We start from the raw sequence: 15,611 nt of genomic DNA, 5'->3' as shown, positions 1-15,611 counted from the left end.
TTCAAACCCTGGCTCTCATGCCTATTGGGTAGCCCTTGAACAAATTACTGATCGTTAGTATTACCTGTACAATAGAGATACTTATCTACCTCATAGAATTATTGAGAGGATTAAAGAATATTGAAGATGTAAAATTCTTGGCAGATACTTAGTGCTCAAAGTTAATTCTTTCTTTCTCTCTTAATTAATTTCCTCCTTATATATATATGGGCTTCCCTTGTGGCTCAGCTGGTAAAGAATCCTCCTGCAATGCGGGAGACCTGGGTTTGATCCCTGGATTGGGAACATCCCTTGGAAAAGGGAAAGGCTACCCACTCCAGTATTCTGGCCTGGAGAACTCCATGGACTGTATACTCAGTGCTCAATGTTAATTCTTTCTTCTTCTCTTAATTCATTTCCTTATTTCATTATATAAATATTATATATATATATATATATATATATCATATAAGTCCAGGAAATAGTCATATTAGGATGAACTGAAATTGTGACTAAACAGTGTTAATATGTACTTATTACTTTCTTCAGTTAAAACCGCTTCAGAAAATTATTAAGCCATCTATGTTTATGGATATTGCACCACCTCCAGAAAGAACAGACCCTGTGACGTGAGTATTAAAGTCTTATTAACAGTCATTTAAAACATGTAATCCATTTGGTGGAACATCTTTATTGTCTTAAGACATGTCCAGAATGAGCTAGTCTCCAAGGTAAAGAAAGCAGTGAATTGTTTTGCCTCAGGTGGAAGATATTTTGAGTTTCTGGATGTAGCCCTGGAGAGAGTAGTTGAGGAGGTCTGGAGATAAGAAAAAGAAGAGAAGCGTTGCCAACTTTGTGACTAAAGGAGGGAAAGGAGTGGAACCCTAATGAGGAAGTTGGCCAGTGCAATATTCCTTTTGCAGAAAGAGGTGAGGAATTTTTAAGATCAAAGTGCCTAATAGTTGCATTTTCTGTTCTGCAGTATGGTAGCATTACGCCCATTTCCACACACTCCGTTGGTTACTTCTAAATTTTCAGCAAAAAGCTTATGGTCAAAAAATGCCATTAGTGGGCCAAAAAGTAACTTAAAATACAATATGTAAATTAGTCTTGAAATTTCAGCAGTAAAGATAGATCAAAGAAAAATGAGCACCTGAGAGAGATATTTAATGTATGGTGCTATGCAAGAATAAGGAATAGAAAATACTTGAAATGGGATTGAGGAAATTAGGTATAGAATAGGAAATTATATTCTGAAGAGCTGATTGTCCTGTCAACACTGAGCATTATCATTAAAAATAAATTTTGTTCATTTGATATTGGTGATTTGTTGAAATGGTAAAGTTTAATGTTTTTCTTATGTTTATTGACTTATTTCATATCCACCCATTGATTCAGTAGACACTTGTTGAATGTTTACTGTACCCCAGGTTTAATGCAAAGGTAGCATGTAAAAAATATGGTAATATGAATGAGGTGGAGCCCTCCTAGAGATACACACGAGGTCTGTGGGACACAGCCAGGGAGCTTCCTATACTTTTTAGGGGAGTTAGGAGGAAAGTATGAAGAAAGGATCCGCAAAAGAAAAAGCACTGGATGTAAGGCTTGAAACATGAGTAGCGGTGCACCAGGCTGATTTTGTAAGGGTTATGATGGAGAACAGTGAGTGGTGAGTTGTGGGTTGCAAAGTACACAGGAATAAGGAGGGGAGCAGTAGAAGATGAGCTGGAGCAGCAGTCAGGGCAAGATGTAGCAGTCAAGAGGTCAGGCTCTAGAACCAGACCATGTGGGCTCTCCCACGTACTAGCTGTGCAACCTTGAGCAAGTTACTTCAGCTGTTTGTGCTTCATCTATTGAATGGAATAAAAATAACAACTACTCAGGTGAGTTATTGTAATATTAAATAAGTTATGTATAAAGCACTTGGAACATGGTAGCAAATAACAAAATTCTCAGTTGTTAACTACTTACTGAAGTAATAAATGTTTTATCATCACTGTCATCATCATTGTAAGTTTATACTTCTCAAACGTGAGTAAATTTTACTGTTTTGAGTCCTCCCATATGTGGCAGGGAACAGAAAGGCACTGGAAAATATGGTGCATCTTTCTGGAGTATTACTTTGCTCAAAGATTTTGAAAGGGAAAATGTTATCTTAAAATTAACATCTACATATTATATAGTAGAATTTAAACATCACATAAATTTTCAAGATAGCAAAACGATTCCAGGAAATGATGTGGTTTGTGTCTGATTGCATTAAACTACACTTCCAGATACCTTCGCTGTCTACCCACAGGAGTTCTTTATTGGGAAAATTTGGAAATACTTCAGATGTAGAGCCGTTGAAGAATTTTAAGTGAGGGAGTCAATAGGATTGAATATAGACAGAATTAGTTTAGTATTGGAGATCAAGGACTGGAGGAAGCTGTTGCAGTAGTCTACATGAGAGGCACTGACAGTCTGAATGAAGGCAATGGCTAGATGGGTATGGCAGTTAATTCTGTGTGTTAGGTTGACTGGGCCATGGGGTTCCCAGATATTTGGTCAAACATTATTCTGGATGTTTTTGTAAGAGAGTTTTGAATGAGATTAACATTTAAATCAGTAGACTGAGTAAAGCAGATTGCCCTCATTGGGTAGGCTTCATCCAATCAGTTGAAAGCCTGAATAGAACAAAGAAATCTGCCCTTTCCGCATGTAGGAGAGAATTCCTCCTTCTGAATAATAGCCTTTGACTGAAATGTTGGCTTTTTTCTGGCTTTGGACTTGAATGGAAACATCAGATCTTCCTGGATCTGGAGTCTGAACTTCTCTCTCTCTTTCTGCACCTCGCACCGCCTTCCCCCAGCTTACTCGTTTTGTTTCTCTGAATACCTCTCACTAATACAGATTTTGATACTGAGAGTGGCTTGAGAGAAACAGAAGATTAAGGATGAGTTTTCTGAATTGGTTCTGAGTTTTCTGAAGTTATCTCTCTAATCTGATTCGATTTAAAGACTCTAATGACTCCATTTCTAGTGGTAAAAAGACCCTGATACTCCTCAGCATGACCTGGCAATAGTGATGTGAAAAATATCACCATTGGATATCCTTAATCAACAATTTATAAGCAAAGATATGAGTGACTATATATTTGATACTTTCAAACATTTTTGTCAAACTAGTGAACATAATGAGTTTGCTCAAGGATTCAAATTCCCAGCTCAAGCCTTGTGTAAATGACCTGAAATCTTCCATGTGTGTTCTGAAGGAGACCCTGATCTCCTGTAGCCCTAATACTAAGATTACTAAGAATCAAAGGCAGAATTTCATCTTGTAGCTGGCTGAATTACAAGGCAAATTGAGCTCCCAGCTTTAGAAGGTGTCAACTTTTAAAGTGAGAATATTGATTGGGACTAAGTAGAATCTTCAAGTTAGAATGGGAAAATAGGAGAAAATCTTGATGAAACTGGGGACACTGAGCCCATAAATTCTGATATATCTCCTTTGCCAGTGACATCTCTATCCTTAGCAAAGTGAAGGTGGGCTTTCTGCCTCCATCTCAGAAGATTAACTCTGTATTGCTTGCGGAAATAGTAATCTCCTCTTCTGAGGCAGTTGCCATGCAAGATGTTGTTGATTCTCCTTAAGAGTCACCCTCGCAACCCCTCTTTACTTTTAGGCTTATAACTAGATGCAAGTCCCAGCAAGCTCCTAAAGGTGAGGTTCAAAGTGTGACCCATGAGGAAGTGCATTACACTCTAAAAAGAACTGCCTGAGTTTTCTCATTTATATGTACAAAAATCCAGGGGATGTGTAGGGGTAAGGATATTTAAGGTAAGGTATAATGGCGGCAGGACTATTAAGTTGGGTCATATAAAAAATTTACTGACATGGGCTAACTAAGTAGAGATTGTATGTTTAATTTGCAGCTTGAGGGGTTACATAGAACTCCTTACAGTGTGTTGGTTACTGAAACATGGACCAAATGATAACCCACTATGAGTGAGTTGAAAAACCAGACCTAGTTTAGTTTAATGTAGAGGAAGGGATTCAGAGGTTTAGGGAGATTATAGTGTTAGAGAGGATTTGTCATTTAAGACCTACTTATTCTGAGAGGCTGCAGAAGGCACACTGATTTTTATGAAGCTGAGAAAAAAGTTTGTGAGGGAATCCCCACCCTTGCAGATCCCTGTGATTGCTCTTCTCTGAGTAGACCTTGCAGTGGGAACTGCAGTCACCAGAATGAAAAACCTAAATGAATTGGGAGGAATTGGATCCCAGAGTCACAAGGTAGGTGTGGGTACAGTGCTGGACAGCAGAGTCGAAGCAGCAGAATAGTCTGTCTCATGCAGAACCACGGCACTGGATAGTCGATCATGATATTCCTGGAAACAGAATATACAGGAAGTCTACTAAATTCTTGCTTGATCTGTATTAGCACTGAAGTTCTAGATCAAGTGAACAAAAGTAACCTGAATCATAAAAGATGATACCGTGAAAATGCCACACCCAATATGCCAGCAAATTTGGAAAACTCTGCAGTGGCCCCAAGACTGGGAAAGGTCAGTTTTCATTCCAATCCCAAAGAAAGGCAATGCCAAATAATGTTCAAATTGCCGCACAGTTGCCCTCATCTCACATGCTAGCAAAGTAATATTCAAAATTCTCCATGCTAGGCTTCAACAATACGTGAACCAAGAACTTTCAGATGTTCAAGCTGGATTTAGAAAAGGCAGAAGAACCAAAGATGAAATTGCCAACATCCATTGGATCATAGAAAAAGCAAGAGAATTCCAGAAAAACATCTGCTTCATTTAAAGCCTTTGACTGTGTGGATCACAACAAACTGGAAAATTATTCAAGAGATGGGACTATCACACCACCTTACCTCCCTCCTGACAAACCTGTATGCAGGCCAAGAAGCAACAGTTAGAACCAGACATGGAACAACAGACTGGTTCCAAATTGGGAAAAGAGTATGTCAAGGCTGTATATTGTCACCCTGCTTATTTAACTTATATGCAAAATACATCATGTGAAATGTCGGGCTGGATGAAGCACAAGCTGGAATCAAGATTGCCAGGAGAAATATCAGTAACCTCAGAAATGCAGATGACACCACCCTTCCCCTTCACAGAAAGCGAAGAGGAACTATAGAGCTTCTTGATGAAAGTGAAAGAGGAGAGTGAAAAAGCTGGCTTAAAACTCAACATTAGAAAAATGAAGATCATGGCATCCAGTCCCATCACTTCATGGCAAATAGATGGGGAAACAATGGAGAGAATTTATTTTCTTGGGCTCCAAAATCTCTGCAGATGCTGACTGCAGTCATGAAATTAAAAGACTCTTGCTCCTTGGAAGAAAAGCTACGACCAACCTAGACAGCATATGAAAAAGCAGATACATCACTTTGCCCACAAATGTCCATCTAGTCAAAGCTATGGTTTTTCAGTAGTCATGTATGGATGTGAGAGTTGGACCATAAAGAAAGCTGAGTGCCGAAGAATTTATGGATTTGAACTGTGGTATTGGGGAAGATTCTTGAGAGTCTCTTGGACTGCAAAGAGATCAAACCAGTCAATTCTAGAGGAAATCAATCCTGAATGTTCATTAGAAGGACTGATGCTGAAGCTGAAACCCCAATACTCTGGCCACCAGATGTGAAGAACTGACTCACTGGAAAAGACCCTGATACTGGGAAAGATTGAAAGCAGGAGGAGAAGGGGACAACAGAGGACAAGATTTTTGAATGGCATCACTGACTCAATGGACATGAATTTGAGCAAGCTCTGATAGATGGTGAAAGACATGGAGGCTTGGCATGTTGCAGTCCACGGGGTCGCAAAGAGTCAGACACAACTGAGCAGCTGAACAACAAAATGTCACTGTTGTCTACCACTTAGAATAGTGGCTTAGGGAGATCAGGTGGTCCAGGAAGTTTTAACTCTGATTCATCTCACAGGGGACCCAGTTGGCCCCCAAATCCATCCTGTAGTTATTTCCTCAGTTCTAGAATGCATAAATAGACATATTCAGCAGTTGGTGAATACCTCGCTTGAAATGAGGGATGTTACAGTGGGAGAGACCAAATGGAAGTCACTAGAGGTTCCAATGGTAAACCAAAAGTAATACCATATTACTGGAGGGATGGCAGAGATTTGTGCCACCATAGGGACTTGAAAGATGCAGAGATGGTGGTTCCCATCACATCCCCATTCAACTCACGTATCTTGCCTGTGCTGAGACAGATGTATCTTGGAGAATGACAGTAGATGATTGTAAGCTTAACCAGGTGGTGACTCCAAATGCAACTGCTGTACCAGATGTGGTTTTATTGCTTGAGTAAATTAACACATCTTCAGTACCTGGCCTGCAACTCTTGATTTGACAAATGCTTTTTTTCTCCATATTTGCTAATAAAGACCATCCATAACAGTTTTCTTTTTACAGGCAAGACCAGTAGTACACCTTCACTGTCCTACCTCAGAGATATATCTCTTCCCAACTCTATAATTTAGTAGACAAGACTCTTGATTACTTTCTCTTATATAAGGTATACACTGTCCCTTCCAGTGATGACATGCTGATTTGACCTAGTGAGCAGCACTACTGTAGACCTATTGGTAAGATATTTGCATATCAGAGGATGGGAAATGTTAATCAAATTCGAGGGCTTTCTACCTCAATGTAAGTCTGATAAAATTTGAAGACTTTCCAGCTCCCTGGTGGCTCAGATGCTAAAAAAATCTACCTGTGATGCAGGAGACCTGGGTTCAGTCTGTGGGTTGGAAAGATCCCCTGGAGAAGGGTGTGGCTACCCACTCCAGTAATCTTGGCTGGAGAATTCCATGGACAGAGGAGCCTGGTGGGCTACAAGTCCATGGGGTTGCAAAGAGTTGAACACTGTTGAGCAACTCTGACACATTTTTACTACTAAAGCGAAATTTTAGGGATCCAGACATGTGGCTTGTTAAGATATTCCTGCTGAGGTGAAGGGTAAGTTATTGTGTCTGGGCTCTCCTACAACCAAAAAAGAGACATACCACCTATTGGGATTCTTGAGTTTTGGAGACAACATATTCCCCTGGGTATGCTGCTCTGGCCAATTTACTCAGTAACCTGGGAAGAAAATTTATGTATATATATAACCTTATGTCATAGTTATTTAAGTTTCAGGATATTAAGCAGAGAGTAAACATCACCCAAGGACTTTACGTCCTCTTACAGGGAAGGAGCTAGAGTTTTTGGCTGTATGTATGAAGGAGAGTTGTATCATGTAAGGTGAATTATGACCTTTTTATTTTCTCATTTGTAAATAAAGCATGCTGTAAGGAGATGTTTGTGGGTGCCAAGTTGACAAGGGGATGAACTTGTGATGGTTAATTTTTGTGTCCACTTGACTGGGCCATGACATAAAGATTTGAACCTAGAGATAAGGAGAGAAATCTGGGCTCAAATACTTTCTACATCTCCTTAGAACTTCAGATCCTTCTCTCCTTTCTCATCATTGCTATCCATAATCTTAGTAGTTGCTGCTGTTGCTGCTGCTGCTGCTAAGTCGCTTCAGTCGTATCTGACTCTGTGCGACCCCATAGACGGCAGCCCACCAGGTTCTCCCGTCCCTAGGATTCTCCAGGCAAGAATACTGGAGTGGGGTGCCATTGCCTTCTCCGAAATCTTAGTAGTAGGAGTACTCAAAAGGCCAGTCTCTCAGTATTTCTGACTTCCTCTTTCTTAGCTCTGTTCTCCAGCGGTCCAATGTGGATATGTGAGCTTACAGTTTAAAACAGAGAATGATTCAAAAGTAGTAGCTAACATTTATTTTAGAAGAGTACTTTTGTATAATTTTGATATTTAATTTTATTACCATTTTCCAGAAATGTTATTATACCACAGCCAATAGCATATCCAGCATTCTTATCCCCAGACCTGAATGTTACTGTTGGGGCGCCAGCTACAGCATCCCAGTCCAACCAGCCAGCTGTCGTGCAACTTGAAAAACTTCAGCAACAACCCCGGGAAAGGTAAAAAACCATAACAAAACAAAGTTTTCATCTTATTTATGTATTATGTATATATTAATTTTTTCCTTTGAGACATGGGCTTGCTATTGGTCCAGAAAACTTCATCATGGTGATATTTCATATGCCCAGAGGTTATTCCAGAGTTTTACTTTAGCATATTTAAGGGTTTGTGGTAAAAAGTCATTGACATGGGAAGAAAAGGGGTCAGAATTCATTATAAGGGAGAAAGTACAATATTTGCTCTGCCTCTTCACTCAACAGTATATTTTATAGGTCTCTTATGGTCTTTTCTACATTTCCTATCTTTCTTTCTCTATGCTTTAGGTATTTCTTCTGATTATCTTATAATCATTGAATCTGTGTTCTTTATCTGTTGTTAAGCCAACTGAATTCTTAATTTCAGTTATTTCCTTTTCAGTTATGGAATTTTCATAATTTATTTCATAGTGCCACTTTTCTGCCAAAATCCTCAATCTTATCTTTTAGTTCTTTGAACATAATAATCATTGTTATTTCCAAGTTCATCCCTGATAACTTGATTATTTGGATTTCCTAAAAGTCTGTTTCTGTTGTTGGTTTATCTTGTCATAGTTTTTAGTCATATTTTCTGTTCTCACATGTCTAGTTGTTTTTATCAAGTGCCAAAGATTGTATTTGAAAATCTGTAGAACTGCTTTGAGGATCTTGATTATATATTTTTTACAGATAATATATCAATACATTTGTATCTGGTTGCCAACTAGCCTAGGAACACTAAGCAATCCTAGATCATCTTAATTCAGTTGAGAATGAAGTGATTTGGGCTTTCATTCCTTTTAAGGGTTTGTGGTAAAAAGTCATTGACATGGGAAGAAAAGGGGTGAGAATTCATTATAAGGGAGAAAGTACAAAAGAACATTAGTCTTTTTATGGTTTACTATAGATAGCTGGTGAGAAGTTGCTATAAAGCACAGAGAGCCCAGCCTGGCACTCTGTGATCACCTAGAGTGGTTGGATAGGGAGAGGGGAGGGAGGCTCAAGAAGGAGCAGATATATGTGTAATTATGGCTGATTTGTGTTGTTGTATGGCAGAAATCAACACAGCATTGTAAAGCAATTTTCCTCTAATTAAAAAAAAAAAAAGAGTGACACTAGTGTGAGGCAACCAGGGTACACTATTTAAGGAGGCATTTATTCTTGGGGAAGAACGCTTTAGGGTCCCAACTGAAAACCTAGGTGTTTACCATGGCTTCTCATCCTTAGCAGGGTCTGAACTCTGGTTTTCCCTCATTCTTACATATTTATCTCAGAGCTCTGAACTCTTCATCACCACAAATACCTTGAAGGAAAATGGCTCCAAATTATGGGCTCAAAGTCTCCAGATTTCTTTTCTGTCTGCAATCTTGGATCTGAAAATCCTTGCTGCCTTTATAACTGACTGATGCTTCCAAACAAAAAATTTTTAAATATTTTGTCCAGTTTTTTTCAGTTGTCCAGTGTGATGGTTTGTCTGAAATAACCTATTCTATCATTGCCAGAAATAGAACTCTTGAATATTTTAAAAATAGTGTTTATGTGTATGCATAGCTTACTGGACTTATAAATTAATTCACAAACATTGAGTTGAGTCATCAAGAAACCCCTTTTCCCCCTAGTCATATGTTTTATTCTTTTAATAACGTTTGTGCATGCGTGCTCGATTGCTTCAGTTGTGTCTGACTCTCCAAACCTATGGACTGCAGCCTTCCAAGCCCATCTGTCCATGGGATTCTGAAGGCAGAAATACTGGAGTGAGTTGCCAGGGGTTCTTCCCCACTCAGGGATCAAACTTGCATCTCTTATGTCTCCTGCGTGTAGGTGGATTCTTTACCACTTATGCCATCTGGGAAGCCCTCAATAAAGTTTATTTATTTATAATTTTTATTGGAATATGGTTGATTTACAATTGTAAATTGATTGTCAACAAAGGTCCGTCTAGTCAAGGCTATGGTTTCTCCAGTAGTCATGTATGGATGTGAGAGTTGGACTGTGAAGAAAGCTAAGTGCTGTTGAATTGATGCTTTTGAACTGTGGTGTTGGAGAAGACTCTTGGGAGTCCCTTCGACTGCAAGGAGATCCAACCAGTCCCTCCTAAAGGAGATCAGTCCTGGATGTTCATTGGAAGGAGTGATGTTGAAGCTGAAACTCCAATACTTTGGCCACATGATGCAACGAGCTGACTCATTGGAAAAGACCCTGATGCTGGGAAAGACTGAGGGGAGGAGGAGAGGGTGACAACGGAGGATGAGATGGTTGGATGGCATCACCGACTCAATGGACGTGGGTTTGGGTAGACTCCAGCAGTTGGTGATGGACAGGGAGGGCTGGCATGCTGCAGTTCATGGGGTTGCAAAGAGTCGGACACGAATGAGTGACTGAACTGAACTGATTTACAATGTCTTGTTAGTAAACATGACATTTTTGTCTCTTGTTATGGTCTTTGGCTGATTTATTTAGTTGTCCATTTTATTCTTTTAGCACTTTTGGGTGTAAGATTGCCACTTTCTTCTGGCCTACAAAGTTTCTGCTAAAAGATTTGTTCATAGTCTTATGGTGGCTTTTTTGTACATAGCAAGCTGTTTTTCTCTTGCTGCTTTTAAGATTCTCTCCTTGTCTTTCATTTTTAGCAATTTAATTTTAATGTGTCTCAGTGTGAGTCCTTTGAATTACTTTTATTTGGAACTGTCTGGACTTCCTTGATCTGGTGTCTCTTTCCTCTGGTTGGGGAAGTTTTCAGTTATTATTTCTTTGAGTAAGCATCTGTCCCTTTCTTTCTATCTCCTTCTAGTTCCCCTGTAATAAATATATTGGTCTACTTGATGGTTTATTATAAGTTCCTTAAGCTATCTTCTCTCTTTTTCATTCTTTTCTGCTTCTCTGATTGGATGAATTTCATTACATTGTCTTCACATTCCCTGATCCTTTCTTCTGAATCATCTGGTTTGTTCTTAATCTCTCTGTTGAATTTTTGTTCAGTTATTGTATTCTTCAGCTCTGTGATTTCTGTTTGATACTTTCTAGTATTTTCTGCTTCTATGTGAAATTCTCACTTTGTTCATGAATTTTTCTTCTGACCTTGATGAACATCTTTATGAGCATTATTTTGATTTCTTTATCAGGCAAGTCACTTATCTCTGTTTCATTTATGTCTGTTTCTAGAGTTTTATCTTGTTCTTTTGTTTGGAACTTATGTTTCTGGAGTTTTATTCTTTTGTTTAGGACTTACTCCTCTCTTACTTCATTTTCCTAACTCTCCATATTGGTTCCTGAACATTAGATAAAACAACCACCTCTGTTAGTTTTGGTATTGTGGGCTCATGTAGGAAATGAACCTTATTATCAGCCTAGTCCAAGTTCTTGGTTGTCCCTCACACCTTTGTGACTATCCCAGTCACCTTCTTTGTTTTTAGTGACCCTCCCAAGACTTGAGGGTGTGTCAAGACTTGTCAGTGTCCCAAACGGGAGGACTTCAGTCAGCACCTACATTCAGGCTGATTGGAAGGCTGAACCCCCAGGTAGATGCTGGAAAAGTATGTAGTTAGAACCCTTCCAAGGAGAAACTGGTAAGACTTTTTTTTCCTGTTCTCTCTGTGCTGGGTCTGTGTGTATATGCACAGGGTTGGTAGCTCTTGTACCCATTAAGAACTTCTTTGTGTGCTGTAGTCCTGTGGACCAGAAAATGCAAACCCTGTTGACTATGACGTCAGGCAATCTGGGGACCTGTGCCTCCGATGGCAGCCCCAAAATCTGGGGTGCCAACTGTGTGTACAAGCTCTTTCCTTGGAGATACTGGCGATCTGGGTCAGGCTAGGAGAGAAGGGAGATAATGGAGTCTGCTGGCTTCCCTGGTTTCCTGCTGCTGCTGCAAAGTCGCTTCAGTCGTGTCCAGCTCTGTGCAATCCCATAGATGTAAGCCAACCAGGCTCCCCCATCCCTGGGATTCTCCAGGAAAGAGTACTGGAGTGGGGTGCCATTTCCTTCTCCAATACATGAAAGTGGAAAGTGAAAGTGAAGTCGCTCAGTTGTGTCTGATTCTTAGCGACCCCATGGACTGCAGCCTACCAGGCTCCACCACCCATGGGATTTTCCAGGCAAGAATACTGGAGTGGGGTGCCATTGCCTTCTCCTAGAAGCATACTAAATTAGAGGCCTGACCCTCAAGCAGAAGCTTTTACAGAATTCAAGTAGGCTTTTTTTGGGGACGGACTGGGAGATGTACAAATTTGCCTATACTGTGCTGAGCCTTGGGCAAACAGGTATGGCAAGCCCTTAGTGAACCCATTAAGAACTATTTATTTATTTTTTAACCTTGTGTGTCTCCTGGTCACAAGGTGTGACCTAGCAAGGTGTTTTCAGGGCCTGTCTTTTAAGTGACAGTCTTGAACTTGGAGCACTAGATGTAGAGTCCAAACTTTTCTGTCCTCAAGTAGATTCCTTCCCAATTGTATGGCATTATGTCAGGGTTGGGTTTATGATGAAAGTGTCTCAGCCTCTCTTACCCATTTTGTTGTGAGTTTTCTTTCATTTGTCCAGTGTTTCAGAGTTGCTCAGCTATTTCTAGATTTCTTTCAGCAGGATTTCTATTTCTGGATTTCTTTCTTGCATAGCTGTAGATTAGGTGCATCTTTGGGAGGAGATGAATGAGTTCAGAGGCTTTTTCACCATCTTGGACAGAAATGCACAAATTTCTTCAATTTTTGGCTTAAAAACACAACTAGATCATCATAACAGCTTCTCCACTCAGAGTGGCTCCCTGAGCTCCACCTGCTGAACCTCAGCTTGTTTGGATTCCAGTGACATGGATGGCTGTTGCTCTGTCTTCTCTTGAATGGCAGTACCACCCAACCCCCTTCTTTCTAGAAGAATGGGTCCCCCCTCTGCTCACTGACTCCCAGATATCTTTCTTGTGTATTTCGGCAATCTAAGAATGTCATTTTGCTCTGTATTATCTTCTTCTTATAACTATTGGATTGGCCAAAAAAGTCCTTTGTTTTTTTTTTAATGTAAAAAATAAGAGACATATTTTTCATTTTTACCAAGAAGTTTATTGAACAATGTATTCACCATTTTGTTCTACTACCTTCTCCAATTTTTTAGACGACTTCATAATTCCATCTTCCCAACTCTTTTATCTTTTTGAGCAAAGAACTGTTCCAGGTGCCTTTTACAGTCTTCTAAGGAATTGAAATTTTTTCCATTAAGAGAATTTTGTAAACTGAAATAAATGGACATTCAAATGTGCGATGTTTGGTGAATACAGAGGATGAACCAGAACTTCTCAGCCAAGCCGTGACAGTTTTTTCCTTGTCATCAAAGAAACATGTGGTCTTGCATTATCCTGATGGAAGATTATGTGGTTCTGTTGATTAATTCTAAATGCTTTCTGTTGAGTGCTGCCATCAGTTGATCTAATTGGAGAGGTACTTATTAAAATTCATTATTTGGTTTTCCAAAAGGAGCTCATAATAGGGAACTTCCTTCCAAACCCACCATATACAAAACATCACCTTCTTTGAATGAAGACTGGCCTTTGGTGGTTGGTTGGTGGTGGTTCATTTTGCTTGCCCCATGATCTTTTTTCTATTCCATATTATTATGCAGTATTGACTTTTCATTGCCCATCACAGTTTGTTTTAAAAATGGAATGTTTTTGATGTGTTTTAAGTAGGGAATTGTGTGTGGAAATACAGTCTAGGATTTTTTCACTTAACTTATGTGGAATCCAAACATCAAAATGATGAACATAACTAAATGTGTGGATTTTCAATGCTTATTTGGATGTTTTGAGTATGTCAGCTACCTTCCACATGATATAATATTGATTAATTTATGTCTTAATTTGATTACTATCTACTCCAACTTGTCTACCCAACTGTGGCGCATCATCAGCAAGAAATCTCTAGCACAAAATTTCTCAAACTGCTTTTGACATGTTCAATCAGTCACAGCACCTTCTCCGTATACTGCACAAATCTCTGTGTTTCTGTTGTGTTTTTACCTTTCTTGAAATAATGAAGCAGAATATGCCGAAAATGTTGCTTCTTTTCTTCTGTCCTCAATATTAAAGTGGCTACACAAAAGTTCACCAATTTTGATAATTGTTTAAATGCATACTTATTTAGCAACTGTCACAATACAGTCTAACAGAATTGTTTTGAGTGAAGGTAACCAAAGCCTTTGACTGTGTGGATCACAATAAACTGTGGAAAATTCTGAAAGAGGTGGGAATACCAGACCACCTGACCTGCCTCTTGAGAAATCTGTATGCAGGTCAGGAAGCAACAGTTAGAATAGGACATGGAACAACAGACTGGTTCCAAATAGGAAAAGGAGTGCGTCAAGGCTGTATATTGTCATCCTGCTTATTTAACTTATATGCAGAGTACATCATGAGAAACGCTGGCCTGGAAGAAGCACAGCTGGAATCAAGATTGCTAGGAGAAATATCAATAACCTCCGATATGCAGATGACACCACCCTTATGGCAGAAAGTGAAGAGGAGCTAAAAAGCCTCTTGATGAAAGTGAAAGAGGAGAGTGAAGAAGTTGGCTTAGAAGTCAACATTTAGAAAACTAAGATCATGGCATCTGGTCCCATCACTTCATGGGAAATAGATGGGGAAACAGTGGAAAGTGTGTCAGACTTTATTTTTTTGGGCTCCAAAATCACTGCAGATGGTGACTGCAGCCAAGAAATTAAAAGACGCTTACTCCTTGGAAGAAAAGTTATGACCAACCTAGATAGCATATTCAAAAGCAGGGACATTACTTTGCCAACAAAGTTCCGTCTAGTCAAGGCTATGGTTTTTCCTGTGGTCATGTATGGATGTGAGAGTTGGACTGTGAAGAAAGCTGAGCGCCAAAGAATTGGTGCTTTTGAACTGTGGTGTTGGAGAAGACTCTTGAGAGTCCCTTGGACTGCAAGGAGATCCAACCAGTCCTTTCTGAAGGAGATCAGCCCTGGGTGTTCTTTGGAAGGAATGATGCTAAAGCTGACACTCCAGTACTTTGGCCACCTCATGCGAAGAGTTGACTCATTGGAAAAGACTCTGATGCTGAGAGGGATTGGGGGCAGGAGGAGAAGGGGACGACAGAGGATGAGATGGCTGGATGGCATCACTGACTCGATGGATGTGAATCTGAGTGAACTCCGGGAGTTGGTGATGGACAGGGAGGCCTGGCGTGCTGCAATTCATGGGGTCGCAAAGAGTCAGACATGACTGAGTGACTGAACTGAACTGAACTGAACCACTAAGTGCTGCTTGAGCCATCTTATGGGAAAAAATGAACAAACCTTTTGGTCAACCCAATACTTCGGCCCTGATAATTCTCTATTGCTTGTCTTATATGAAATTATTTTCCTGAATTTTTTGTAGAAGACTTGGTTTAGAAAACTCTTCTAGTTTCACAGAGCTCCCATTTCTGAAGTTTTTATTTGGTGTTTAAAAATACAGTGGGGCTTCCCTGGTGGTTCAGATGCTAAAGAATGTGCCTACATTGCAAGAAACCCAGGTTTCTGCAAGCCCTGTCTCAAAGCAGAGACCTGGCTGGTCAGTTTTGATTATTCTCAGTGGTTAGACTACTCCAGTCCTCTTAGTTCTTGTCA

The 15,611-nt window shown here is 39.8% G+C and overlaps 1 protein-coding gene across 1 annotated transcript in view; it reads left to right on the top strand.

Moving 5' to 3' along the window:
- C2CD6 (C2 calcium dependent domain containing 6) overlaps nucleotides 1-15,611 on the top strand; it is a 122,490-nt gene that overhangs the window by 32,561 nt on the left and 74,318 nt on the right. Inside the window, exons 8-9 of the mRNA XM_052635993.1 lie at nucleotides 529-608; nucleotides 7,842-7,988. Coding sequence (XP_052491953.1) covers nucleotides 529-608; nucleotides 7,842-7,988 — 227 coding nt within the window. The remainder of the gene's footprint in view (nucleotides 1-528; nucleotides 609-7,841; nucleotides 7,989-15,611) is intronic.

The sequence above is a fragment of the Budorcas taxicolor genome, chromosome 2 (genome assembly GCF_023091745.1).
Source record: "Budorcas taxicolor isolate Tak-1 chromosome 2, Takin1.1, whole genome shotgun sequence".
Taxonomy (NCBI): Eukaryota; Metazoa; Chordata; class Mammalia; order Artiodactyla; family Bovidae; genus Budorcas; species Budorcas taxicolor.
Note: the sequence above shows the minus strand (reverse complement) of the source record. Positions and strands in the feature narration are given on the sequence as shown.